Below are 27,899 nucleotides of genomic sequence, written 5' to 3' on the forward strand. Positions count from 1 at the left end.
GCAGTAAAACATTTGAGTATGGGAAGAAGTTGTCTGCTTTTCACAGCTCGCTTTTTCCGCTTACAGTCATCAGGTTCAAATGAATTAACACACTTTGGACAACGTGGGATATAAGGAGATTTACAATAGATCACTTAAACTTAAACACTTCAATCTATGAAGGGGAAAATTCTTTGGTCAAACATGTATGGCCACCTTATGATCACGTGGAGAATTTAATGATTAAATACCCTATAATAACACTAAATAATTCCAGTTTTCAGAAATACTGTTTGAGTGTTTTCTGCTCAGGCTCCATCTCGTGCGTTTGCATCAGCCGCGGGCGGAAGCTAAAAAATTCCGCAAAACCCTGAAAAGACGTGACAATAATCGAGTCTTTGGAATTGTTTTGACCTCCCCTGAGCCCCCAGTTTTCGCCCTGATTGAAGCCAGATGCAGCCTTGTCTCTGTGCGGCGCGGACGTGTTGCCGTGCGCAAAAGACGGTATTTAGATTGAACGGAAAGCACGTGGGGCTGCCGGAGGAGGCGATCTAATTGGCGCGTAATTACGCACGGGAGACCGGTGACGATCACTTGGGATTCCGCACTAACACTGTTTGCAACCATGCGAGTTTGTGTGTGTGTGTGGGGGTAAATGTGTGTGTTGGGGCGTGGCTTCTTTGTGAAGCTGAGTTCCCCTCTATTTTTTTTTTCATGCATTTCTCCCTCCACTTCAAAACTGCTATAGGGGAGAAGTTGTGTGACACTGCCTGCGATACAGAACTACAGATGCCGCTTAGGCGCCTGAACTCTGATCAGTCGATACTGATATGACATCCAGAGACCATGTACAAGTTCATTAAGGTGAGCAAAACATATTCAGTTACATCTGTGCTGTAAACGGGAGGATTTCACGCGTAAATGTGCAACTATTAAAGGTTTGCCAACTTTGAAATGCGGAGTTGCTGCTTTTTCTTAACGCAAAGTGATCCCATTTCTCTTCAACAGATGGCTGAGTCTGCAGCTCACACTTGTGGAATATTCCTGGATTACATCAGAAAGACTTCTTTAATCCTCTGGGACTAGAAACAGCGTTGTGGGTGACCGTCTTCTCCGTGAACAGCCTGCAGTTTTTGGTCATCTCTCACCACACTTTGCTGAGATGAATGTGTTCTACATCATAATTGAAGTAGTAATTGCTGTTCTCTCCATATCCGGCAACGTCCTGGTGTGCTGGGCCGTCGCGATCAACACCACTCTGAAAAACGCCACCAACTATTTTCTGGTGTCTCTGGCCGTGGCTGATATCCTGGTGGGTTGCCTCGCCATACCCTTTGCCATAACCATCAGCATCGGCATACACCTGGACTTTTACGGATGTCTCTTCCTCGCCTGTTTTGTCCTGGTACTCACTCAGAGCTCCATTTTTAGTCTTCTTGCTATTGCTATCGATAGATATCTGGCCGTCAAAATTCCTCTGAGGTAAGTGTTCATTTAGTCACTGAAGTGACGTTAATATTTAATGTCAAACTTGTTTTTTTTTCTTCCCCCACCTGGAATCCACATCTGTTCAGATCAGTGCTGATCTGGTGTGGGTGTAAAGTGTGAAGGGTTAGAAGTGAAACCTCAGACAAGAATGATCTTTCTTTATCTCATTTAGCTTTGTTCTAATTAATTCAATCAAGTGAATTTAAGTCCTCAAGAGCTCCTCTCTCAACAGGACTGTAACAGAAACTTACTGTTAAATCATTTGGCAATACAAACTGAGCCATATGTGTGCCTTCACTTCATTTTTTCAAGTCTTTAGAACCAAGAATGATCATTGATCTTAAGCTCTGTAATCTTGTGAGTCAGTTTCCTGCAGAGCTAATAGCCTCAGGTAAAAATAGCTTGTTTGATGTCTAAACTTGGAATGATAATCAGGTAGGACCTCTCGTCACAGTCTAAATCTGGAGTTAGAGACTTAATCTTTCAAGTGGCTTTTTTATTACCTGTAATCTGAAGGAGGTTTTGATTAATGACACATTTAGACATTGGTAATGACTTTGTTAATATCTGTACTCTTTGGTGAGTATCAACAGCACCCACTTGATGCTCGGCAGGCTGTGTGAGTTTCACTTTCAAGTCTCCTGCAGTTTTAAAAAAAGATGCAAACGTCCCCCGTGCTAATGCATAAGTGGGACACACAGGCTGAAAGCAGCCGGATCAATAGCCTCCCCGGTGTGTCACTTCCACTGAACCTGATGGCAAAGGCCATAGAGCTGCAGCCTGTTGACACGGCCCAGCCGTAGGAAGCAGAAGCAGGGAGCAGCAGCAGGGACAAAGCGGTGCTGCTTGATATTTCCGTGAATTCAAGTATTCGTGTTTTATTATCAGATGGGATTTTTTGTCTGCAGGTGTTGCTGTTTTTGGCATTTCTCCATGTCAGAGTGGTGGCTCTTGTTTTTTTTTGAAGGCATTGCTGCAGTGGATGTTGAGCGGACACTGGCTTTGGTTTTGAGGGCTTGTCGGTGCTGTGGGGCTGTTTGGCTGAGCTGTGCTGTCATTTCCATTACACTCAAACGCTGGCAAGAAAGGACGGTTTGACTTGACACTAGTCTGGGATGAAAGTTGTCCGCCACCAACCAAGTGGCTTGTAAAATCCTTATTTATGCTCCTGTTTTTGCTCCACGGACAGAAACCAAACTTTAATGGACCTCATTTTACATCTTTACACAGAAAACACTAAATGGGTGACACGCTCATAATATTCTCTGTAAAAAGTTCTCAACATGACATTTTATACATGCAGGGAAAGCCCAGTTCCCACTCTCACAACGTGTACATGTGATAATAAGATCAGTGTTTGTGGAGCTCAAATTACACGTCCACAGTCTTTGTGCTTTTGGCCGCTCTTCAGGCCTTTGGGGCCACAATTCTGTTTCAGATAAAAGTGTTTTCGCAGATGGATTTGGTGGAAGTGAAAGGCTAACACCAGATGTTTTAAGTCCCAGGAGATAACAAAGCCTCACGCCCACTCAACGCTCTTCTCAAAGCCCCCGGATTCCCTGATCACATTTCCCAGAAAAAGACCTACTGGCTACTTCGATCTTCTGTCCTGTTGGAGCTGTCAAATGACCAAAAGCACAGTCCCCACCCACACCAGCAGCACTGCCTCACTGTGGTCAAAGCGAGCCTCGTCCTGTTTCAGGCTCCAGATTTAACCTGGTTTCGGCTACATGATTTTAATGCACAGTCCTTGTTTCAGCACAATTAGGGATGTAGTGTTGGTGGCGCTGTGTCGTTCTCCCTGTAAATCCTGCTGTAGTTGTTTGACCGATAATGAAAAATGTCAAAGAAGTGAGGTAGAATCAGAGCTGGATTCCTCACGTGGAAAACTATTTTAAAACAGAGTGTAAATGGAAAATGCAGACATCCAGTGAGGAATGCATCGTTGTCAGTCTTTCAGTCAGGCGTGCGCTATCCACGACAACAAATGCAGTGAGTCAGTGAATCCTGAAATGACTCTAGATCCGCTGTGGAGACCAGAGAACAATGAGGTTCAGTCAGATGTAAAATCATCAACGTTGGTTCGAGTGTCTGTGAGTTCTCCAACATACGGTTTGGAGAAGAGGACTGCATGTCAGTATTAAGTAACCTCCATTAACTGTTTAAATCAGACTCTGGATTGACAACAAGACAGAGAAGGTCAAATTAAGAGTCAGAGAAGCTGGAGGCCTCTCTAATGCTGACTTCAAATTGTAAGTGTATAGGAAATGCTTGGTAACACTGACTATAATATGTGAGAAGACCACACCTAGGCAACTGAGGCTAACAGTTAGCAAGCTAACAACCAGGTAACTTCATTAGGGAAGTGTAAAGGCATAACAAAAGGATGAGGTTGTTGGGAATATAAGGAACACAATCTGATCTGTAGACAGCACATGTCTGTGTGCTGCATCTTTAGCTAAGAGAGCTAACAGCCAGCCTGGCTTGGTGCGAAGGTGACAAACTCCCAGCACCTCTAAAGCGAAGTCATTAACAAGAAATATTTCACTACTTTCATCAGCAAAACCTCTAGTGGTTTCACATTTCTGATATGTGAACTATTCCTTTAATAATCAGACCATATTTTTTTGTTAAATTGTTGAAATGAGCAGTAGATGTTCAGAGGTTACAGTTTAAGTACCACTGACTGTTGGTCTTTACAGATAACTGTGGGTGAGCTATACGTCTTTCTCTTTTGTCTACATAATTCTCGTGTTATCAGATGTTAGTAAGCAAATGCAAATCTGTGCTATTCACATGCCTGCTTTTTAAAAATAATAATGATGCAAATGCCGTACAGCTCTGCTTGCACACACAGAGGCAAGCTGGGTGAAGTATAAATGTCTCCGGTGCTGTCAGTGTGAACGGCCACCTGGAAGATCGTGATTGAAGCTGGGTTGTTGACACAGCCGGACGTTTAAGCGGATGCTGCGAGGGTTTAGAGCATGTGTGTGGCCTGGTATAGGCCAGAGGCCCCAGGGCGGAAGCCCAGCGACAGAGAGCAGAGGAGGGATGTATGAGGAGTGAAGCAGGGGAAGAAAGCAGAACAAAGATAGATGCCAACGTGCTGTCGTCATTCCAGAGCTAATCCATTCAGCCGGTCGCTCGATCCCTGACTCCACAGAGAGAAAGACAGAGTGGGAGGTGATGTGCAGGAGATGGACCTTCTGGGAAACGGTTTGTGTCGAGAGAGGGAGTAGAGGATGGAGAGGAAACATGGGGATGGTGTGGAAACAAAGGACAAGGGCAGGTCATCGTAAGCTCTGAAGCTTCCTCTCCTCCTCTCAGGGCAGCGTTGTATTATTCATGGCCCCTGAGGCAGTGGGCTCTCCTCCCTGCAAGGGGTTGCAGCATCGAGGCCGATGGCACACCACCGATGAATAAATGACTTTAGGGACTATCAGAGTTATTATTAACACAGCTCAGAGCTGTTTTCCTCACATAGACTGAGCTAATGATTAAGAAGCCATGTCGTTACAGAAACATGACTTTCATTTTACTTGCAAATTCTCTCCAGCTGAAATGGGACCTTGATGGCACCGACTTCCTACCTGTGCTATCTGTGCTGCAGCTTGAAGCCGTTTGCAGCTTGAAGCCTCATCACTGTCATCTTTATGGCCTCTAATGAGATGAGGCAGCTTTATTCTTATCGGTTTATTTCAATATGAAACTAATAAGTACCAATCAGTGACTAAATTCATCTTGATAACAAGTATTTTCCATGAGTAACTTCTTTTAGTGAGATATTTACATTTTTTCCTTATGATGCTAAACACCACTCAGACCTGCACGTGGGGTTTACAGCAGATTAAAACAGATTATGTCATGTTTACATGCTGTATTAGATAAAATATACAGGTTTGAAGTCTGGGATTTGGATTGTTACAAACACTGTATGTATAAAACTGAACTAAACTGAATACGGTGGTCATGTGAGCAGTGATGATACTTGCTGAAATCATTCCTTCTACCATCATTCCTTTTTTTTTTTTTTTTGGAGAAGTCAGTAACTTTGGAAGCTTCATGATTTGGCAATTCTCACATTTACTTCCCCAGTAAGTCATGTGGTGTAGAAGGTGCATACACGCACTTCATTTCATCGCGTGAGCTGACTGTTTCTCCCTGTGACAGCACGACAGTTTCCTCCATTTTTCTCACTCGCTTGTTATTTGTGGCCTGTACATAGTCTGCACAAATCTCACCTTCTCACTCTCTCTCTCTCTCAGTAGCTCACGGTAGGTCTGGTTGTTGCTGTCCTGTATTTGTGACAGGAAGTGAAAAAACCCGACAGTGAAGTGAAATGCGCAGCAGAGGTGTTCAGACTGATGCTGGTGAGCTCGAGAGGCTGTAGGTGTTGTGGTGACTGTGCTCAAGGGTCTGGATGGAAACAAAAGTCAGAAAATAAAAGGAGGAACTAGCTCAAAGCCTTATCCTTCTTTTGTGTTTAACAAAGAGTGTTAAGAAAACGTACAAATGGATTAGAATGGATATATACTTACAATAATGTTCACATTTTTCTACACATTTAAAAAACACTGTTCATCCATGCTGCCTGTAAAGCGTGCTGTAAGTTTATGTAACTTTTGAAGGACATTATGAAAAGTCTCTTTACAGCCACTGTGAAAGAAGGATCATCTTGTATTGGTTGGATAAAATGGGAAACCATCCTTTAAAGGTTTGCTATGTTCAACAGTAACATGGTAAATGGCTTTTTATTATAACACAAAAGGTCGATATATTCTTCCAAATACGTGTTGATCATTCATTATTTGAGCATCAGCTTACGACCGTCATGACACGACACTTTTGAAGTTCTGCTGCTCTGTGATGGTGCAGGCTGCAGTGGTAGGATTATTTGTGACACCTGCAGCTCGGAATGGCTTCAGTCTGTGTGTGTGCGCCTGTCAGCAGCGTGTGTATGAGTCATTATTACCGCGCTGTCGCTCAGCTGAATCAGCTTGAGGAAACGGCGAGTTTTGCTTCTGGGGTTATTCACATGACAGGGACGGTCAGGACAACAGCGGAGTGACTCATCAGCCCCGCTTTGCCAAACGCAGGCTCCCTGCACCTGCTCGTATCGTATTTCAGACAGGTAATGGCTATCTGAAATATGAAGAAACAAATAAGGAAGAAAGAAGAAACTGCTATATATATATATATATATATATATATGTCTATATATATATATATATATATATATATAGACAGTTTCTTTATTTGTTTCTTTACTGTGGAAAAACATGAGAGGAAAGTTCTTTGAGAGTTTCAGATATCATGGCAAAAAGTAGAGACTGAAAAAGGACTTAGGGCTGTTTCAGGGTTCTTTCACCTCTTCTCATCTAATAACTTCCTGCTGTACTTCTGCCAGATTCACGCTTACTGTACCATAAACACACATTCACACCTCAGTGGCTACGGGTGCTTTTAGCAGTATCTGTTGGTATGAATTTGAGCAATGCAGGAAGTGGTACGCCGTCAGACACAGCCATGGAAACAGTTTCATTTTCAATCTGGCACTGTGCTCTGAACGCGAGCATGCAGCATGCATCTTGACCGCATCCACAGTATCCCGCATATTTAGTGAAGTGGGGCTGTAGCTTCCTCTGGCCACAGAGCAGTCCCACATGTGAGGATGAGAGGATGTAGTGGGATAACAGTCCAGATACAGATCTGATTATCAGCCTGGTCAGTGTTGGTAGCACCTTGGTTTTCTGTGTTCACTTGCTATTTTCAGAGTAGCTGTAAAGACCGTGACAGTACAGTAGTTAATTAGAATTAGTAATAAGCTTGTATTTTATTATTTGTATTTTGACCAACACTACATTTTACTGCACTACATTTATTTGGCAGCTATGGTTACTATGCTACTTTGACACACAGAGCCCACTCTGGTGTTCAACCCATCAGGCCTTAAAACAGTAATTGTAAATTTTTCTCACACACTGCATCATATGAGATTAACATGAAGAATGAGTGCTTATCATTTAAGATGATAAGCTAAAGCAACTTCTGCCCACTTTTCACACAATATTGTCATCTTTACCAATACTTTTGTATAATGGCTACAGATGCTAGTTACTCATGTAAAATATCAGGCTGCACACAAATTTGCACTTGCTTTAAACATCAGTGTGTAAAGATGTGACATTAGCTCAAAATATTTAGTTGTGTCTTTCAAAATCAGCTCCATTCCAGGTAAGTTTAAATTGGAATTGTAAATTGCAGGACAAAACCTGATGCTTTTACGTTTTAAATGATATGTCTGTATTTTGCATGGCTTTTACATCCGAGTATTTTTAGTTTGGTGCCACTGCTTTTACTTCATCCATCCTTGCCTGACACAAAGAACATCCCTTGTCAAATTCAATTTGGAAGCTTTTTACAAAGCCTGTTGACTGTCAAGATGCAGAGGCTAATCTCCGTCCATTCCCGTCTTGGTCGGCTTGAACTTTTTCTGTTTACGGTTCTATGTTTGGAATAGGGCTATGTGTCTGTGAATTTTAGCTCAAGTCTTTCTTAGGATGGTCATATTTAAGTTGAGGAGGGAGGGAGAGGAAAGAAAGTAAATTGTGACATTTGTCCACAACTTGGACCGCATATTGAGACAATAACCTGTGCTGTGTTTTCCCCAGGTACAAGGAGTTGATGACGGGAAAGACTGCCAGAGAGATCATTGCTATTTTATGGATCCTCTCCTTTGTTATCGGCCTCATCCCCTTCTTTGGATGGAACATGAAGGTGTCAAGCTGCAGTAACAACAGCTCTGTAGCAGACAACACCACGAACACTAGCCTCGCAGAGGAGCCGAGGGGCACGGGAGACTTAGTACAGAGCTGCAAGCTCCAATGCTACTTTGAGAGCGTGGTGGACATGCATTACATGGTCTACTTTAATTTCTTTGTCTGCGTGCTGCTGCCACTGCTCATTATGCTGTGCATCTACCTGAAGATCTTCACTGTGGCCAGGAAGCAGCTGAGACAGATCGAGCTCAAGTGCGTGGGCAACGGGGACAGCCAACACCACGGGCTGCTGCAGAAGGAGATCCGGGCTGCCAAATCGCTGTCCATCATCGTGGGACTGTTTGCCATCTGCTGGCTGCCCGTGCACATCCTCAACTGCCTCACGCTGTTTTACAGCGAGCTGAAGAAGCCGGAACTTGTCATGTACGTGGCCATCATTCTGTCTCACGCCAACTCCGCGGTCAACCCCATCATCTACGCTTATCGCATCCAGGACTTCAGGAACACCTTCCGCAAGATCTTGGCCCAGAACTTCCTGTGCCGTAAGGAGGAGTTGTACCTCAGCTCCAATGGCAGCAGACGCAACAGAGACCAGATCCACATGACCATCGACCCTCTGCTATAGAGAGCAGAGAGTCAATGAGAAGGAGTATTATTTGTGTCAACCCTGTCGTTTCAGTCTTGAATGTTCTTTTCACTGAGATTTATAATGTTTACAGAACAAGGGTATGATATGTGAAGATGAACCAATGACAGACGCGTCTCGAATGTGGACATTTATTTATGAACTGTGCCGAGTATCAGGGGACAAGGAGTGAAATGTTCAATAGTCTTAACTTACTTTTGTATTGTGAAGGATTCAAAAAACATGTTGAAGCTAACTGGATTTGTGGGACTGTGAACAGGATCCAAACTTAAGATGCTATTTATCATTCTGAACTCACACTGTTACAACTGCAAACACTCCTCTTTTGTGCCCTGCTATTTTATATCGTCAACATTGGGTGCCAATGTTTAATAATTTATTTATTACAAGACCTTGTCTTTGAGAATGTAGAGATCAAAAAGCGTTGTTTGGTTAGATCTGTGCTTGTGGACCTAAAAAGGTACAGTAGCAGCACTCTTTATCCGTGGTTATTGTTGACTCGTGAACCTTTAAAATGAATTCATGCTAATTCACATCACAGGCTCAATATACAGAAAGAAGATTTTCTTTAGCTTTAATTGTAAGAGGTGGCCTTAGAGGTGGCACTGTGGTGTTCTTCATATCAATATCCAGAATTAGATGACGTTCCTAATGTCCTCTGCTGCTCCAGACTCCATTAAGTGCCAGTGTTTGCAATTTGTGTGGAGGCGGAAAGCCTAAAAAGCGTGCAGAGGGATCAGAAATAGACTTTCCTACATAGTGGAAGTCACAAGCGACTGAATTGAAAGAGCAAGGGAAAAATGCAAAAATAAACAAAAGAAAATGAATGATTATCCTCCTCTTTGAATCATAGCCACAGAGAACACAAAGTTATCTTGAGACCCCTGGGGCTGCAATCCAGAGGAAGCATTTACGATTCTGTCACGCAGACCCAGAGAGAAGAACTAGTTGAGCAAAACACACCTGCGCTGGTGCTTCATATCATTTATATGTGATTTCTATTTTAAGGAAAAAGCTCAGGAAGTGGGAAACTGATTGTAGGCTTTATAGGAACATGGCTGTGCAGAGGGTTTTCAGCTGCTTTATATGAGCCACATTGCGAAAGTAGTCAGTTTCAAACATGATACTTCAAATCAGTGCAACTGATATTACTACTCCTCCATCAAACTTGGCGTACACATTCATGTAGTAGCCTACAAAGTTCTGATTCATCTGGGTGCATATGAATGTCACTTGCCTTAGGAGTCAAGCTGACAGCCCCACTCCACAAATAGTCTCAGCTGGGGTCCTGAAGCCCTGTTAGTTCAGTCAGTCCTCCACGAGTCACTGGCTGAACTGAGAGAAGCTGTTTCATCTGGCTAAACAATACATTTTTCCTCCTTATTTTAATCAAAACTGTATCGGATATAACTGAGCTTTCAAGTCTCTCTCCAACCACCCCGGAAAAAAGAGAGAGAAGTGAAGTATGTGACACTAAGGGAATTTTGTCTGATGGCGCTCACAGTGAAACATGAATCACATTTTAAAGCGCCTGACACTTTTTTTCCACAGAAGAGTACAAGTTAATGTCATAGTTGTTCTTGTTGAACTTTCACAAAAAAAAGATCCTTGTGATTTGGCGTGAACTAAAAGCTGAAGGCCGGTCATCACTACACAAATGAAACCATTGCACTGACATTTTAGATTATTTCCTGTTTATTGCGCCTCACTGTTGGTGTTGAATTATGCTGTGTTGAAGAGTTCTTAAGTTGAGCGCTTGCCATCACCATCTCCCCTCATTTGTTCGTGTCCAGTGACCCACCCCTGACTAACTTCAAGGGCTAAAATACAGGAGTGTGCCAATGTTGTAGTACATTCCATTGGAGACATCTATACTGTATCTGCACTGTAATGTTGTATTACTGTCTTTGTGAACTGAAGTGTAACAATAAGTACTGTAGGTGTCCAGCTTTCTACAAGCTATTGATTGATGTCAAACTGTTGCCTTCTTTTTCAACTTCAAAGGTGAGACGGACAATAACGAGCTGATGGAGTTCAACATTCCTGCCTTTCATTCCGATGTAGCTATCTGTCAGTGTGCTATAGTGTCGCTACTAATCAGGAAAAACATCCACTGTGCTCAAGCTAATGTTCTATTTTTCCAGAGGCCATTCTGTTGTCCATTCAAGAAAACTACAGCTGCAACTGATACTGCTATTTAACATGATGCAATCTGTATGTATGGTGAATTATTTTGTTAATAAAGGCAATGTTTATATTGTTAAAGGTCAGTATTTATTCCTAGTGTTTCCTTTTTAAAACAATTTCTATTTACAAATGACACACTGGAGAAATTCTCACTTGAGTATGACAATGATCACCGGCTCCCAGACTGATGCAGCTTCAGATAAAAATAAACTAAAAGGTAAACTGTTTGTACTCAGTGAACGGATGTCATTTCCTTGGAAACAAATAAAGAAACTGTCCATTTCAAACATCAGCTTTCATGCATGTCCCCTTGAATGTCCCAGCGTACGTCCCCGTGGGAGCAGGTGAGCTGGTCCGCCTTCTGTCAAAGTGCTGCCGTCCCGCTGAGCAGCATGGACATCTGCTGATCGGACACACTGTCCTGCTGAGTCACAGCCATGGCCTGACACAGGTAGATGGCCAGGACGTGTTTGCACTGAGAGAAAAGATCGTAGACGCTGATTCATTACATGGACTCCAGCATCAGTGTGAGTAATGACACGGATATGAAGCCGTAATGGCACTGCAGTAATTGAAAGTCAAAGATCTCATATAAACAGACTAGAAATGGCCCAGTTGGCTCTGACCTGCTGAAAATACTTCACTGAGTAATCCTCATTCAGAGGATTAGTCACAAAGCAAATGCCAGAACTATTTCCAGTATTTGTATCAAACTATAAACATTTACATAAATGAGGAGGTGTGTATTATTTTCCAAATGGATTTGTGTGAAGAAGAATACCTGGTAGTCTAATCTTGGTTGAATAACAAAGAGCTGCACAGTTCTGCATTAGTGAGTCACTGAACACACTCTCATTATTATCTATATTAACATGGTAGTCTCTGACCTATTTTCACCCTCAGCCCACTGCATGCATGAACTTTCCTCCACACTAACATACATGTGGATCTGTGTTTTACGTAAACTCAACAGGACAAAGGGACGGGTCTAGGGTGTCCTAGCTTCTCCTGTCGACTGCCAACTGCTGCTGGTGGCAAAGCTCCTTTATCTGACCTCTGATATACTGTATTAGCAGTATGGATCTGGTCTGCAGATTGAACAGTGGCAGCAGTAGAGGAGTACTGCACCATCACACTCATCTCTGTGTGTTTAATGGTTTTGTCTTTAGGATGGAAGAGCTACGTCAGCGTCTAAATCTGCACATATGCAGCAACAATAAGTCAATTTCATCTTCCTTTAATCGGCTATTAAAGTTAATGGAGGGGTAGAGGAGGTCAGGAATATTTTATGTATCTATGTTGTGTGTTTTCATGGGGAATGATAACAGTGATGCACTCATGGGGAGTCTCCACGGTCCGCTGCAGTTCTGTTTCTCACACTGATTTAGCAGCATCCTCCAGGGAAACAAGTCTTTCTGACAGTCTGAGGAGGAGAGGAGGTCATTTGCTCACAAACATTCGGAGCCAAAACAGCCAGTTGGAGCGGCTGGAGGGAGGCGCCCATCAGTGACCAGACAAAAACATGACCTGACCACAATACATCTGTTCCACACATTTCGATGTGTGCTTTGTATATCTTGACTGGGCAAAGGTTTTCTCTAGGATACACACTTGACTGACAGGACACAATGACTGTGAAACAGATTTCAGGTCTGTGTTTAAATATGCCACTGTCTACAATGTGTACACGTGTGTTCCTGGGTTTGTGTTCATGTAAACTTCAACAGGAGGCTGCATGTAGATTTTCTTTTACATATCATCAAGAGTGTATTGTAATTTCCACTGGGCACAAAAGGGTGTGTCTCTCCGACTTTTCTAAATAAGTTAAAGCACAGTTTATTAAGTTATTTGGAATTTTCCATGCCCTGGGTTTCACCTCTCAGGCTACAAATAGTCTCCTCTAACTCCTCTGTGTGTTTTTCAGGTAAAAATACTTCAGTCTATATTCTTCGAAAAAGATGTTACACTTCAAGATCAGTCAAATAGGAAATATTAAAAATTAGACAGAAGGCTCACACTACATATTTATCTAGTATTTAAAAAGATCTAAATATAATTTAATCAGTTCACACAGCTCTTGTAGTTCTTTGTTAGATAAGGAAAGTATGACCTGATGCATTTCAGAATAAATATATTGCTATATGAGCATTCAAACACCTTTTTGGAGATTTCAATGCCAGTTCTTTTCACTCATGATGCTGCTGCCATTGCACTTGAAACGTATGTAACAGGAGACTCACCAGCAGGCCTTCATTCCTGCGTAGCACCGTGTAGGCGAAGGCAGGGCAAGGGCAGTAGTGACAGGACAGGAAGCAAGTGTACAAACGCCCCGAGCCTCCCATTACCTGCAACAGATAAATGCATGTAAAGTACATTCAAATACATGGCAAAGCTTGTGACCTTTTTTTTTTTTTAAAGATTACAGCCATAGGCGAGTAAAAGCTGTTTTATTAGGAGGGAGGGGATTCACCAATTGGGTATGACAACAGATCTGTTTTTATTGGCAGTTGTGTGTGTGGTGCAGTCGAGGAGCACCAGTAGAAAGCGAAAGAGTGGACAGGCATGAAGCAAGACTTGCTTCACGCTGCATCCCAAATATTCCTCAACGGGTTCTGACACGACTGAGCTCTGAGAAGCAGAAGAAGGAAGATTTCAGAGGACATCTGCCTCTTTTTGTAACTGACGTCCATCTCTCTGTATAATAAAATCCTCATGTGGTTCTGATGTTGCCCAGCCATGAGGCAAACAAATCTTTTCTGTAACTCTCTGCAAGGATTTCCAGCTTGCAGATTCAAGTGCGTATCGTTCACATTCTGATTTTACAGTCCAGATTTACAGGAAAATACTGGGTGGTGTTTTTGGAGGACTCTCCTTTTGAATGTTTCATAGAAGTGACAGAATGGTGGTTGGGTTGGAGGTGAGGATGAATCCACCAGTCATTCACATCAGTTATTTGGAGTAGACGAGGTGGAAATGATGCATTTTTAAACAATCTGTATAGAGTATCTAATGGCCTTGGCTAAGGCCTGCCCACGATGCCAGCACTCACTCCCAGACTGAGACAGTGATTTAAGTGTCGTCGTCATGTAGACGACACATGAGGACATTAAGTCGGTGGATTAGCTTGACACTTCACAATAACTAATGCATCCCGAGATGGCAGAGCAGGCCCCATTATTCTTCAGAGCTTTAATAAATTACCTTTCCCTACGACCTACAAAACTGAAAACACCTCGTTTGTTCACTGTGACACTTCATTATAAATAAGGCACAAAAGAGACAATCACATGGACTTAAAGCACCTCGGTACAGACGAATAAAGCACCATGAACACCATGATGAGGATAGAAGCAGTACAACTGTGGGAACCAAGCCACAGACCGCTACAGTTTCTGAAGAGCCAAGTTCATTGAAAACCAGCTCACACATGGGCTCCTTCTGTTTTCTGCTGGCTTCATAGATAATGTGGCTCTGCTGCTGCAAATATCATCAAAAGACACAACAAACTGTGGGCTTCCACTGCTTGGCACGATCCAGATTTCTCCAGCAAAGACTACACATCAAGAGCTGTCATTTACTCACTTCAGATTGACCAGCGAGAGTGAAGGGCTCAGCAAATTTGTGGCTTTGTCTCTGTTTAACATCCTGGCTGTCACGGGAATACTTCTCAGGAAGGCATCACGGGCCAGAGGATCAGGAGTTGGGACAGCCCACTGTCTGCTGGTTCCACAGCACAAATAGGGCACTGGGAGCTTTAAAGGTTCAGGAAGTCATTGAAATGCATAGCCCATGTGTGCTTGATATTTGCATCACCAGTCAACGCTGATTAGGCGCATTTAGTTTTTTACAGTGGTTTGCGATGCAACTGTGTCTTGTGTGTGTTGACTTTAAATGCATCTTAGTGCCATTAACATGTGATATTTTATATTATTCCAGTCAGGAGACTGATTTTGTCAACTAATTCCAACTCAAAATAATTTGTGCCAATCTTCAAAAGCAGTCACGTACATTAGCAAAGCATCATCTCACCTGCTGCTTTTACCAACGTATGAGGGCATTCAGTGCAGTAATGTCAAATACAATCTAAGCAGAGTAAAAGGATACTGTCCAATGACAGCTATATCGAGCAAACATATTCCATATTCCATATTTTGTTGCGTAAAGGAGTACAAAGTTGTCATCCATAGTGTCCATGTTAAGAGCTTCAGATCATTAAAATAATGACACACTAAAAATAGTCTGCCCCAAGTTTGATAATAAATGATTAATTTCAAGCAGGTACAGATGAAAAACATCAAACTAAACATTTGAAGACAACACTTTGTGAAGTCAAGATGAAATTTCTTCTTTAATTTTAAGGGATTTATTTAATTTACAATGAATTCACTGAAAACACAATTGGCAAACTAAGAGATAATAAAAATAATCATTGTTAGGAGTCCTATTCCATTATACAGTTGAGGTTTCATTAACAATTAGAATATACTAGTCACGACTCCTGTCTCAAAGGTGTCGGTACACCTTTCCTTTTGAAAAAGGTCACTGAACATTAGGAATGAGACAGGGTGAAAAATCCCAGCAGTAAAAGGTCAAGTTCTCATGAGTTATTCATTCTTTTGAAGAAACAGGAGACAGCATTGCCATGACAACACGAGAAACTCAATTGTGTCCAGTGTAAACAAAATCGTCACAGGAAATGACAAAAAAGGCGGAATTTGTTAAATAACTTCTATTTCAGCGTCTCTGTCACAGCGCGGATGTGGCACGCACGTCAGTGAATACTCAGTATTGTCAAACATCAGATTGTCTTTTTACTTTCTGGTGAGAACTGCTTTCTTATCCTCTTCTCTCCTTACAGGAAATTTCTATGAACTCTCGAAAAGTGAATGACTAATTGCGGGGCAGCTGTATTTTTAAAATGAGTAGCCCCTAAAAATGTCATAGTTGGCTGCGCTCTGTTCCAGATGTTTAATGATGTTCTTCTAACTTACAGTGCTGTCACACGTTTCCCAAAGAGAATCTATCCTGAGCATAAACAGACAGCCTTAGGTCCAGTCTCAGATAACATTTGTCAAGAACTAAAATGACATCTTAATGTCATGCCTGCCACATTCTGGTTTCAGTTATTACTGTGGAAAAAGCTTGAAAAAAATCTGAAGTACTCATCATCGGACTTAAATCAAAAGAGTGAGAAAGCAGTGTAAGCTAAATATTTGTAGCATGGCTTCGATTCATCATTTGAACAGACAGCGTAGGGTTCAGCCTCTACGTAATGCATCGCTGCAGAGTTAAAACTCACCGGTCAAGATCACAGGATAACAATGAGAATTGATAATGCTTATTTGTTAGTATGCTGAGAGTTAGCTCTTTCCAGTCTTTATGCTAAGCTAAGATGTGGCTGCTGGTTGGAGCTTCTTACTGTAATTATAACACACAAACATGAGAATGATTTCAGGCCTCACATCTAAGTCTTGGTGAGTGAGCAAATAAACTTCCCAAAATGTTTCATCCATGGCTGATCTGCATCTGTGTGCAGAAATGAAATCCAAACAGTGACATGTGACCTTCAAACAGGTTCAGACTTCTGCAAACACCCAGCAGCAATTAAGACTTCTGTCACTTCCACAGAACTTTAGATATGTTAAGACATTATGGCAAGCTGCCAGTTTTAGTTCTAAATTGAAAAAGACAGCAAGATTGAAATGACATTTTGTCACTAATTATTTGTGTTTTTCTCTTCTTGCTGTATAATTTTGCTGGACAACAAACGTCACACAGCCTTAAGGGGATTTCAAGAAAAACAATTAAAACTCTTGAAGTGTCCCAAAAGAAAAAAAATCATGTCTTTGTTTAGCTGCATTGTATTTTAAGGTCCCTTTCAATAAACTATTTTTACAGGAGCCTGAAGGAGTTTACAGGAAGTTTGGGGCACAATGACCACAACCTTGGTGGAGTGCTTTGCTTCTCCCACCACAAGGAACATTACATCCTACTGAGGTTAACTTTTAACTTTGAGGACAGCATGACTCAGCTTTCAAAGTATGGAGTAATATTTCTTTTTGGTAAGACGTCACTACTGTACATGAGAATTACGTCATTATTAGTGAAGTAATTTTGAAAATCTGCAGATTTGAGAACTCAATACTGAACCACTTCCTGTTTCTAAAAGTTCTAATAGTAAATTTGTTCAGATGTAACGTTTTTTACTGTGATCTGAGAGACTCAATTTTCCACAAATTAAAAATGCCATATCTAAATGTGCCAGAGCTTTAACATCAACGCAGAACTCAAAGGAATTAGAGTTTAATATTATCTAGTTACTGGGGCAATTTAACTTTTGACATTTAATAGTTTGAGTCAGAAGAGTCATGTAACTCATGACTGTTAGAAACTGTTTTACTGTGGAACTGTGGTTGTTAATGGATGTGACTATGCAAGCAGGTCTACTGACTGGAAAGGTGGTGTGCTGACAGATACATGACAGACCTGGAAGGCCTTGCGTCCACTGGGAGATGACAGGCAGGTGACTGAACGATGATCGACCAAGTCCAAAGCCTGTAACGCACAAGACCCGAAGACAAACTTCAGCCTGTAAGACACGAGGAAGTAAACATTAAGACTTCCTAATGAACAAAACAGTAGGTTATAAAAATAAAATATGATTTACATGAAGACATTACAGTCTTCTATCTGTGCTTGAGGAAGCGTATTGTTAAAGAGCCCGCTTGTCAGACTCTTAAGGAGCTGTATTTTAGTGCTAATATTGGTAGAATATTGTTATATTAATAGCTGATGTTCTCTCCCTGTACTCCGGCGTCCTCACACCGTCGAAAGACATGCTTGTTAGGTTAACTGGTGATTCTAAATTAGCCGTAGTTTTGAGTGTGAATGGTTGTCTGTCTCTCTGTGTTAGCCCTGCGATACACTGGAGACCTGTAACCCATCTCTCGCCTGATTTGTTTTTGACCTTGAAACAGTGTTTAATTGTTCACTAAAAAAGCCTTATTCAACTACACCATAATCTAAAAATTTATGTTTTTCTACTATTTGCATGTATAAAAAATCCCAAATGAAAGATGCAAAAAAACACATAAAATAATGAACATGCGTCAACCACTCGCATGCCTCTCAACATGTTGACAGAAGCTAGCAGTCAAATATATATAAAAAAATGAATAAACATAGAGTGTGGCGAGTCCCTAAACCAGAGACTTCCTGACTAACAGGATGTTGCTGGGTAGACACAGGCAGGGAACACACTTTCGAACTCAGTAATTCAAATCATTTTCACTAGATAAGATAACAGAGTTGCATCATGTATGATAGTGCTATGACATGGGCAAATCCAGATTCTAAAAATAAAAATTTTAAAAAACGCCTCACTTCTTAGTATGGTTTCTACCCTCCCACTCAGGAAGCAACAAAAGGAACTGTAATTGGTAGTTAGAAATGACTGTGATGGAAGTAAATGTGTCCAAGTTAATGAATACTTACGCAATTAGTAGGTCATCAGGAACTGCAAAAAGAAGAAAGCATTATCTTAAGATGTAAAAACTTAATACAGCTAATCTAACAGCAATCAAATGTAATCAGCAGCTACAGAGAAATAACTGGAGAGCATGGCTGCTGCATTGGTGGGTATCTGTTTAGATAACAAACACTGCTTCTGTGTTGATGATGAAGCTAGAATATGTACACAAACAGAACATTTACACAGTCACACGGAAGCTCTGCCTAGATAATGAGTGTCTCAGCAAAACAACCTTTTAAACTGTAGTACTGCTACTTTTTGATTAAACATTTCTGTAGTTCGGTGTCCAAATAAGGTGTTAGCAATAGAGTGGAAGGTAGAAAAGAAAGCTGGTCATCATATATTTGCAGGTTCAAGTCTGTTTTAAATTAATACAGGTACAAAACAGTTAAAACAGTTGCAAAGGCCTTGGGTGAAGCCTTGCCTCAGGCTGGCTCTGTGTCAAGTTTTCTAAGTTGCACACGCATGTCTTCAAGAAGAATAAATCAGCTTTACCTGAAGCCAACACTAGTTGGTCACGGTACAATAAACAGAGATGTCGTGAGATACTGGGGATGAAGTCTCTGGATATCAAGCAATATTGGAAAGTAGTGTGTGACAAGGTTGTAGCCTTTATTATGGACAACATACAAATAACTGCTCTAGGTCTCTAGCGTGGCTAACATTCCCAGATTCAATGTCCTGGCGAACTATGATCAAAGGTTGTGTGCAATTATTGCTCAATAACTGACGTGGGAATCCAGTTACAAAGTTGACGATGTGCAAATTGTGTCAGACTTTTCAGGTTGGAAAAGTGTAAATACTGCTAGTCTTTATCATAGCAACTCCAGTTAATGTATGATGACTCAAATTTGTTCAGCTGCTTCTGTTTTGACTTACAGGGACATATCATTGGAACATGGTCAAAGCTGATATCATGGGTACCACCTGAGCATACCCAACTATGTCAAGTCAAAATGTCTCCTGTGGAAAACTACTATCTTTTCAGCTGTAGTGCTCTGTAATAACCCTAACCGACTAGTTAATACTGTGTTGCAGCAGCGCCACCTACAGGCCAGATGTGTAACTACAGTGCTGTGTCTATGTCAAATTACACTAAATGCTGCATTAACGTTGCCGTGGAGCCTAGTGAAGCAGGCAACTTTTTAATTAATTGAAACGGAAAGTTGACCAGTTCCAGAAGAACTTCCAGAAAATAGGTAAGTTTACGTCTGCTTACAAAGCTAGGCGAGTTTGCCCCTTTCTACCATAACCTATGCTACTAGCCACCTTTACAGTAACACTAACCACGGACCCACTGTCGTTTATTAACATTTAACTTCATTTATCACTCTAGTCTTACTTTGGGACGTTTCCTGGTATGTTTTCTTGATATCTCGGAAAAGTTGTTGAGCCACTGCAGGTAAAAATGAAGGCATTTTCAGATCGTTGTGTTTCAGGAAGTCTCCGACTTCTCCAGCCAATAAGGGCCCATCAAAATATTACGACTTCCGGTGTCGAATAAAAGTCCGAAATAGATCCAACTGTCCCATTTGCCCGAAGGTCCTGGTTGTTTTTGTACACGTATATCGTCTTTCACATATACATAAATGCATATTCACGGACTGTAATCACTAATATAATTAATTTATGATTATACTAGAATCTTATTAATAGTATTAACAAATTAACAATCAGTTGACAACAGTTCACACTAGATCAGCCTTTTTTTTTGTTGCAGGGAAACTTTAAGGTCATAACGTTTAGCTATAACTAAAAAATATATAAATATAAACATAAAAAAGTTCACAATCATGCAGCAAAACCTGTATTTTACATTAACCATGTCTCTAACCCATAAGTGTTTTAATTGTAAATGGGCTTCCATTTAATTTTTTTAAAAATTCTGTTAATGGTAATCCAGTTAACTTCTTCAGTTTAAATCTGAGAATAACTTGAGTAATATAAAAGTCACACCTTGCAAAATAACAAGATTTTTATGTATTCTTTGGAAAATTATTCTTTCATTGTTTTATTTTTTTATTGCATTAATTCTGAAATAAAATTTTTATTTCAGAGTCACCTCTAAAGTGAATTTGGTACACCTCGGTGACCAAGAATTATGAGCAATCAAAAACAACAAGAGGACAGCAAAATGATTGGACACCCATTAAGGACCTAAACGCTTTTCAGTGGTGGAGAACTGATCCACTTTATTTGATTGGTCTGAACTCTTGTAATAGCCTACTAAGAGACATTGTGCGATACAAACATTGCATTTCAACATCATAGGATACACGGGTTTTCAAGTCTCAATTTCAAAAAGACAAAAAAAGTCACCACTTTGATAGAGAGCTGAAAAGATGCTCCAATTCTTTTTCGGCTTCATGTCGGATTTCCTTAAGATTCAAGTTTGTAAACTTTTTTTGTCATTGCGTCTGTAAACACATAACATCCCATCTAAACAGGATGAATTACAAAGATGTTGAAAATTACAGAAAATAAAAATCTGACGGTGCGCTACGACAAAAGATTCAAAATCTAAATGAAAGGAAGCGAGGAAGAATCAAGTATAGAGAAGAATGGATTTGTTAACTGTGCAGAGCGAAAGCTGAAAAAGCAAATAAGCAATATATTTTTTATGATGTTGACCTAGTATAATTCATTATCAAAGCTTTATGCCTGTTGATTGACCATGAAAGCAGAGATTAAGTGGTCATGGTTTTGAATAACCATGACAGCAAACTCAAGACATTTAACGGTACCATACACTTTAAAACTGTAACTGTGATGCACGTGTCACACGAAAGAAACAAATCATGTACCAGCAACAAGAAGACAGGAAGTCAGAACATCCAGATTTCTGTGAGTGGTGGGAAAAGTTAAAGCAAATCTTAGTATACTCCTGGGCTGGAGGATGAATAAGTTACACAGCAGGTAGTATGCTTTTTGTTGTCAAAAGCTACAAAGCAAAAAAAGTGCAACAATGGTGCAGACCATTCTTTAGGTTTGGTTAGTTTTGTCTTTTTGTGTAATGGAAAGACAAGTTACAGAGTTCAGATTTTTGTCAGGACAGTATCAAAAAAAAGAGGGACTACATAAACAAATACAAACATCAAACACCAACGTATATCTCTGAGAAAATTAGTTAAAGCTGCCTTCTTTCTCAAGTCACAAGGCATGGCAAAAGCATCCAAAAAAACAAAAACTTCCTGACATACTTTTTTTTTTTTTTTTTTTTTTTTACCATGACAACATTGCAGAGCTAATCATTCTGGACAAGTTGGAAACGGAAAAGACAGAGAGACAGCTACATGTGGCAGAACATATAGCTCTGTTGAAAAAAAAACAAAAAAAAAAAACACATTGGCTCACTTTCATTATTCAGACGGGGTCCAGGAGTAGTCATAAGGATATCATTTCTGGCAAAATTAAGCTTATATCAGACTTTTCACCTTTCTGCTATGACACCAGTGTTCTCAACTTGTTTCGAAGACATGTCTATGCCTAGAATGGGGTGAGAGGTTATCTCTACCATCCGATAGTTATGATCCATGCATCATCTCCACTGTGTGACGAAGACAGGCATCAGATATCAGCGCTGCTTGAAATGTTAGTCTGTGTTTTGTTTTGTCTTCTCATGTCCACAATGTTCAGGCTCTGGTGGTGCTTGGTGGATGGTGCGCAGGGTGGCACAATCTCTGTGCTCCACTCACGGTCAAGTACAAACCACAGGTCCAGTCTCTCTTAGCATCGCTATGGTAAAAATATTTGAGTTTGTATAAGGTGACATGGGTTTGGGGTGGACTGGGAGAGACCAACTGTGATATCAAAGATTACACCCCTACTCTTCCCATTTAAAGTGGATCAATTTAAAAGCGACATTAAAATAAGAAATAATCAAGTTAAGAAAAACACTGCAAAAGGTTACTCTATTTACATACATTGATTCTCTTAAAGACAAAGTATATCTTTACAGAAATCAAAAGAAAATTCAGAAATAGTTTCTTATGTTGTTTCTTTTTACATAATAAGTTCTTCATCTTTATTATAGCTCATGTCATCCCCTCAGTCGAGTTTTTCTTTTTTATTTCCCCGACAGACTTGGTGAGTGCTTTCAGACCAAAACCAAGCATTGTTCAAGGGAGCGTTTCCTGTCACAGGTGGCTGCTTATACCAGGGAGCCAGGGGGCGCCATAGCACCAAAAATAAAATAAAAAGACACCACCCCATCTACATGTTCCACTCGCAAATGTGCGAGGTTAGTTCTGGGAGGGGGGAGGGTGAACAGACAAGCCCCAGCACAGGCCTCTCTTCTGGTTATTGGGGTTATTGGGTGCTATAATACGCAGGGCTCAGTCGTCACTGTCAGACAGGGTCTCATATTGCTCTGACAGCAGAGACTGCCACACTCGCTGCTGGGCCACCGGGGCTCCAGCTTGGGATGGCTGCTGCGGCTGCTGCTGGCTCTGTATAGCAGGTGAAGCTATGGAGGTGGGTGGCGTGTTGCTCAGTATGCGCATAGTTAGCGGGTTGTAAGGGAACTGCATGGGTCCTGGGGAGAGATGAAGAAGAGAACAAGTGTGACAAACAGTAGGTACACTGATTAGAGGTGTCTGATTTCATGAGAAGGCCGTATTTCCTGACAGTAGAAACGCTGACAGCTCACCTGTAGATGAGGGTCGTTCATCCCATGGGTCCCACTGGGGTTGGGCTTGTCTGTGATAATCTCCCTCAGAGCGGACAGAGGACACTGACGAGGGACGCTCCCCTCCAGCATAGGCCTGCCCCAGGTTAGGGGACTTGGATTTTCGGCTGTTGGCTTTGCCTTGCTTCTGCTTTCCTTTAGATTAAAACAATCACAAAGTGTAAAACAACATATTGATCTTAAGGTCTCTTGTATAAATGTATGAGCTTCTGTTGTGTGATAGCTGCCCACCCATGCTGGGAGATGGACTGGCCTCCTGCCGGGTGTCACTGCCTGCACCGGGTGGGTTGTTGATGGCAACTGCCCCTCCTTGGTGCTCCTCCTGTCTCTCCTCCAAGTTACCCATCAAGGCTTTGCGGATGATGTCCTCCAAGCCCAGGTTACTGGCTGGGTCACTAAAGGAGTGATTCCTGGGGTTGATGCTGCCTACAAATCACAGCACAAGAAAATTTACAGTGAGAAAGGAAACCTCAGAGAGCATGAATGGTGACATTTCTAAAGGAATGCCACTGCTACTTACTGGAGCTGGTAACAGCAGGCAAGTTGAAAATCTCTGTGCCTGGTTGAGCATTTCCTGTAAGATAATAATTAGGTGTTCGAAACAATACAGTCATGTTGTCCTAACACATGCTTAATGATCTCATTAAGAAAAAGTAGGGGAAATTTATTCAACACAAAGAGTAAGAGAAGACCCACTTACCAACATCAGAATCACCGACACCAGAGGTGGAGTTCAACTTACGAAAGATCTCCTGCTTCTTGGATTTCACCATCGGCGAGGTATTCTCCAGCTTGGTGAAGAAGGAAGGCAGATAGCTGACACTCCCTGGGGACCTTGAGTCACTCCTTGAACCACACAAAGGGCCAAAAAAAAAAGTAAAACACAAGGAAACTAAGGCAAGCAACAAACTCTTGGCATGACAGTTTCAACCACACTGGGCTATTCTCCCTTTTGGCATCCAAACAACCCAAACTGATTTGCTGCCCAATACACTGGTAACGTCAGCGGTGTGTAGTAAATAAATATACTACAAATGATCAAGCAGATGTGGTACCTGATCTCTGTGTTGTCAGCCTCTCGTCTCTGGGGTGGAGGTCCACTAGCCTCTTGTTTGTCCATGTTTTGGTAGCTCTGTGGTGGAGAGATGGGTTCATAGTTCTCCACTGGCCTGCCTCCTCGGTCTGGAGATTTACCAGGCCTGAATAGGTAGGATTGCAAATGTTAGACAAGTAATGGGTAATAATTACACAACTAATAATCTCAGACACAACATACCTGGCTCTGGACTTGTCATTGGCATTCTCTGGGGAAACTCTGCTGGAGGGTCTCTGGTGGTGTGGGGCCTGGACCTGGTTCTCAGGACTGTAGCGGCTGGGCACCTTGACTCGACCTGACGAGGACACGGGTGGCACCACACTCTGGAATGTGGCAGAAGCTGAGGATGAGGGAGGGTCCTGATTCCGAGCGAAGTCCTGGGTTATGATATGCTGCATTACAGGGAGTGACCAGAAAACCAGGTTAGTTAGGTGCTTTTTGTAATTCAGGTTCAAGCGCTGCATTACCTTTTCTAATACAAAACAGCATTTCCAGCACTTCTTACCGAAATATGATCTGCCAATGTCATGACCCTGTGAGTTTTCGGAACCTGCGAGTAGCTGTCCGCCTGGGAGGAGGGCGGCTGCTGGGAACTCGACTGTTGTGGCTCCACCGATGGCCGGTAACGACTCATGTCGTAGGCCCGCATGCCAACTGGTGAAGGTTAACCAGGGACAGAGCATTGTTGTCTTAGAGAGCATGGATCCAGAGAATACGGCTAGTGGCTCTGTGCCAGTAATAACTGAGCTACATTGGCTTGCAGGTGACAAGAATAACTTCAAGTGTAGTCTAGTGATTAGACTGGTGCAGAGAAACGCTGCCTAACAGTCTCAAATGTCAAGGTCAGTGGGTTAAGTCATTCAAGTTATGGTATGTGTACTAAACACAGCTAAATTTAGCCTTCGCTGCCAAATCTGCCCCACCCCTGTCACAAATAAACTTAAGACATTAAACTTTTTTTATTTAAATAATATCTGAATAAACTAAACATTGCTTTAATTTGCTTGTTCATTGTTTTTGCCTTCATACCTGGTGCCTGTTGTTGCACGTCCTCTGGTTTGTCCTGTTGGGGTTGGACAGGGGAACTAGCAGGACTAATCACCTCAATGGCTGCACTAGTGTTGTCATATCGGTTGGATGACACTGCAGGACAAGTTTGGACAAGTTTTATTATTTATGTCAAGGAGAAAACATGAAGGTCAAATCATTAACCAAAAAGTTTAATTCTTAGAATTGAACTTTTCAGTTTAACTACTACGTGTGCATTTCCATTGTCAGCTATCACACTATGTTGTTCTGTGTGCTTATGTGAATTCTGAAAAAGAATGCATGTCAAACCAACACACTCACAGCTGCTAGAGGAGTCAGAGCTCTGAGAGCCTCGCTCCCGTGAGTCTTTGTCTGAGGCTATCTGACGAGTGATGATGACATCAATGAAGCTAGCGGCTGTGATAGTCGTCTTTCCATGAGCCCGAAGCTCCTCCTCAATGCGGGACTTTGTTTGTGGTCCCTTTTCTTTAACTCCAACACCCGGACCCTCAGAGTAAGCTGGATGGGGCTTACCCCCTGGCAGGGACATAGCACCATATGGTGAGTGCAGGGATCGCCTTTCTGCCTCCTGTTGCTGTTGTTCAGAGATGGTGGGTGCTCTCCGAGATCCAGCTGATGAAGACATGTCATCATCCCGTTCGTGTTTGCTCTCCTTCGGCATTGTCACGTCCATTTGTGGAGCAGAGGCTGCAGCATCCACCAATGCAGCCAAGGCATCAGCTGCAGAAGTGTGGCGAGAGCTACTCTGTTGTACTGATGTTACTACCGCTGTATGAGGCCTAAGGAGGAAATAAAGAGATAAAAACATTCAAAATATTTTCTGAAGAATGGGTTCACTTGTAGGATATGTTGAACTAATGACCAGACTTTTGACATAACTAAGGAACAACTGACACACACACAGTGGCGACACCATGATTGTTACCCAAAACATGTACACAAATAGAGCGGCAAGTGTGTTTATGTAAATACAGAGTTAAGTTGATTTAAGCTTACATTAGAGAGGTGATGACGCTTTTTCCCTGGAAGATGCTTGGCCGCTGCTGGACCACAACATCCTGTGTCCTGAGCGAGGGAGAAGGTGAGTGCAGATAACCTCGACTCCCTGGTCGGACTGGCTGCTCTGGTCCACCTTATGTACACATAGAATCCAAACACTGTAACACTATTTCAGAGTAAGGAGCTAAAGAGCACCATTTGCAAAGCTGTACTGCAGTTTTAAACAGCAATTTAAAAAATCACCTCGGATGAATTCATTGGTTCGCTCTCGGTCCCGTTCTCGTTCTCTCATTTCCCGCTCCCTCTCTCTCTGCTCCCTTTCCCTTTCCTTGTCCCTCTCCTTCTCCTGCTGCTCCCGGTCACGCTCCCGGTCACGGTCACGCTCCCTCTCCCTCTCCCTCTCTCGCTCCCGCTCTCTCTCCCTTTCTCTGTCCACATTGGCAGCAGTAAGGTGGGTTGGGTGACCTGTGGGAAACAAGGACATCACACATATACAAGATTTTTAAACAAACAACTCATGTGGTCTCCACATGATGGATGAGGCTTCCTGCAGAAATATGAGGCTTGCTGACAAATTCTTAATCCAAAACAGAATTGTAATTGTACAATTCGGTTCCAGAAGTGTAATTACCATTTCAGACAATACAGGGTTTTACATTGCTGTGTTATTGGCAAAGTCACTTGAGCTATTCAAGGAACTTTGCTATCAAATGAAAAGTTTTTAATCTTAACCGGACTGAAAGATAAAAATAACAAAACACAAACAATGAGACTAAATCGCTTGACTGACCTCACCACCAGGTTTTCAAGGCTTTCTACATTAAGAGTTTATACAATGAATGACATGAATAAAAGACACAGCAGAGTATCAAATACAGCCATAAAAACGTCAAAGCTATATCAGGTATAAATGGATATATTTCCATTGCAATTTTTCTGTGCCCACAATGACACACTCAATTCGTGTGTAACAGTCAAGAGAGTTATGTATGAAATCGTTCCCAACACGAGTGCAGTAACACTTCCTCTGTCTCCAGACAGGCAGAACTGACCTTTGACACCTTAGGCCAGTGCAAGGCTGCACTCTTGCAGAGGAGTGAGGGAACAGGGAGACTGTGGCAAGGAATATAAGGGAGCACGAGGTGTAGGGATGGGGGAGGGAGGGGTCCTCACCTGGCGACATGGAGGTGGAGGTTGGGTTGAAAGCCCTAGGAGGGAAAGGGGGCTGAGCTCCAGAGAGGTAGGCGATTTGGCGGTGTTCCAAAGAGGGAGAACCTGTTCCCCCAGGGTGAGGCAACAGGATAGTTGGAGGCATCTGGGCTAGATCAATAATCCCTTTTACAGACAGAAGCAAAGGGCCAACGGTGAACAACAAGATCCATCAATTTCTGAATGTATGAACACCGTATACAGTTAGCTCTAACCCATCACTTTCATCTGTTAGTGCTCCCAAATAC

General features: G+C 42.0%; 3 protein-coding genes across 9 annotated transcripts in view; 1 reads left to right on the top strand and 2 right to left on the bottom strand.

Annotated features, from left to right (window-relative positions):
- The first annotated feature begins 727 nt into the window (after positions 1-727).
- adora2b (adenosine A2b receptor) lies at positions 728-8,875 on the top strand. 2 transcript variants are annotated; one of them, XM_084564589.1, is made up of 3 exons: positions 728-843; positions 988-1,461; positions 8,139-8,875. In XM_084564589.1, exons 2-3 carry the CDS (start codon positions 1,142-1,144, stop codon positions 8,869-8,871), a joined length of 1,053 nt encoding a protein of 350 aa, XP_084420715.1. In that variant the 5' UTR covers positions 728-843; positions 988-1,141; the 3' UTR covers positions 8,872-8,875. The 2 variants fall into 2 exon arrangements, with proteins under 2 accessions (XP_084420715.1, XP_084420716.1); XM_084564590.1 differs by having other exon boundaries at positions 813-1,461.
- A 19-nt stretch (positions 8,876-8,894) lies between these two features.
- On the bottom strand, positions 8,895-20,219 carry zswim7 (zinc finger, SWIM-type containing 7). 2 transcript variants are annotated; one of them, XM_084564591.1, is made up of 5 exons: positions 19,106-19,910; positions 18,574-18,595; positions 17,566-17,668; positions 13,320-13,424; positions 8,895-11,554 (listed from the first exon to the last, which is right to left on the bottom strand). In XM_084564591.1, exons 1-5 carry the CDS (start codon positions 19,236-19,238, stop codon positions 11,444-11,446), a joined length of 474 nt encoding a protein of 157 aa, XP_084420717.1. In that variant the 5' UTR covers positions 19,239-19,910; the 3' UTR covers positions 8,895-11,443. The 2 variants fall into 2 exon arrangements, with proteins under 2 accessions (XP_084420717.1, XP_084420718.1); XM_084564592.1 differs by lacking the exon at positions 19,106-19,910 and adding an exon at positions 19,953-20,219 and having other exon boundaries at positions 8,900-11,554.
- Positions 20,220-20,775: 556 nt separating this feature from the next.
- The window catches only part of ncor1 (nuclear receptor corepressor 1), a 49,203-nt gene continuing 42,079 nt past the window's right edge, over positions 20,776-27,899 (bottom strand). For 3 of the 5 annotated variants that reach the window (XM_084565155.1, XM_084565158.1, XM_084565154.1), the window contains 13 exons: positions 27,616-27,777; positions 26,686-26,907; positions 26,440-26,575; positions 25,744-26,222; positions 25,423-25,536; positions 24,899-25,047; positions 24,574-24,785; positions 24,353-24,496; positions 23,998-24,143; positions 23,818-23,871; positions 23,529-23,723; positions 23,259-23,432; positions 20,776-23,144 (listed from right to left, as the gene is read on the bottom strand). In XM_084565155.1, coding sequence (XP_084421281.1) covers positions 22,945-23,144; positions 23,259-23,432; positions 23,529-23,723; positions 23,818-23,871; positions 23,998-24,143; positions 24,353-24,496; positions 24,574-24,785; positions 24,899-25,047; positions 25,423-25,536; positions 25,744-26,222; positions 26,440-26,575; positions 26,686-26,907; positions 27,616-27,777 — 2,387 coding nt within the window. In that variant the 3' untranslated portion in view covers positions 20,776-22,944. The remainder of the gene's footprint in view (positions 23,145-23,258; positions 23,433-23,528; positions 23,724-23,817; positions 23,872-23,997; positions 24,144-24,352; positions 24,497-24,573; positions 24,786-24,898; positions 25,048-25,422; positions 25,537-25,743; positions 26,223-26,439; positions 26,576-26,685; positions 26,908-27,615; positions 27,778-27,899) is intronic. The other 2 variants (XM_084565156.1, XM_084565157.1) reach the window with 2 other exon arrangements.

Source organism: Chelon labrosus (assembly GCF_963514085.1).
Source record: "Chelon labrosus genome assembly, chromosome: 17".
Taxonomy (NCBI): domain Eukaryota; kingdom Metazoa; phylum Chordata; class Actinopteri; order Mugiliformes; family Mugilidae; genus Chelon; species Chelon labrosus.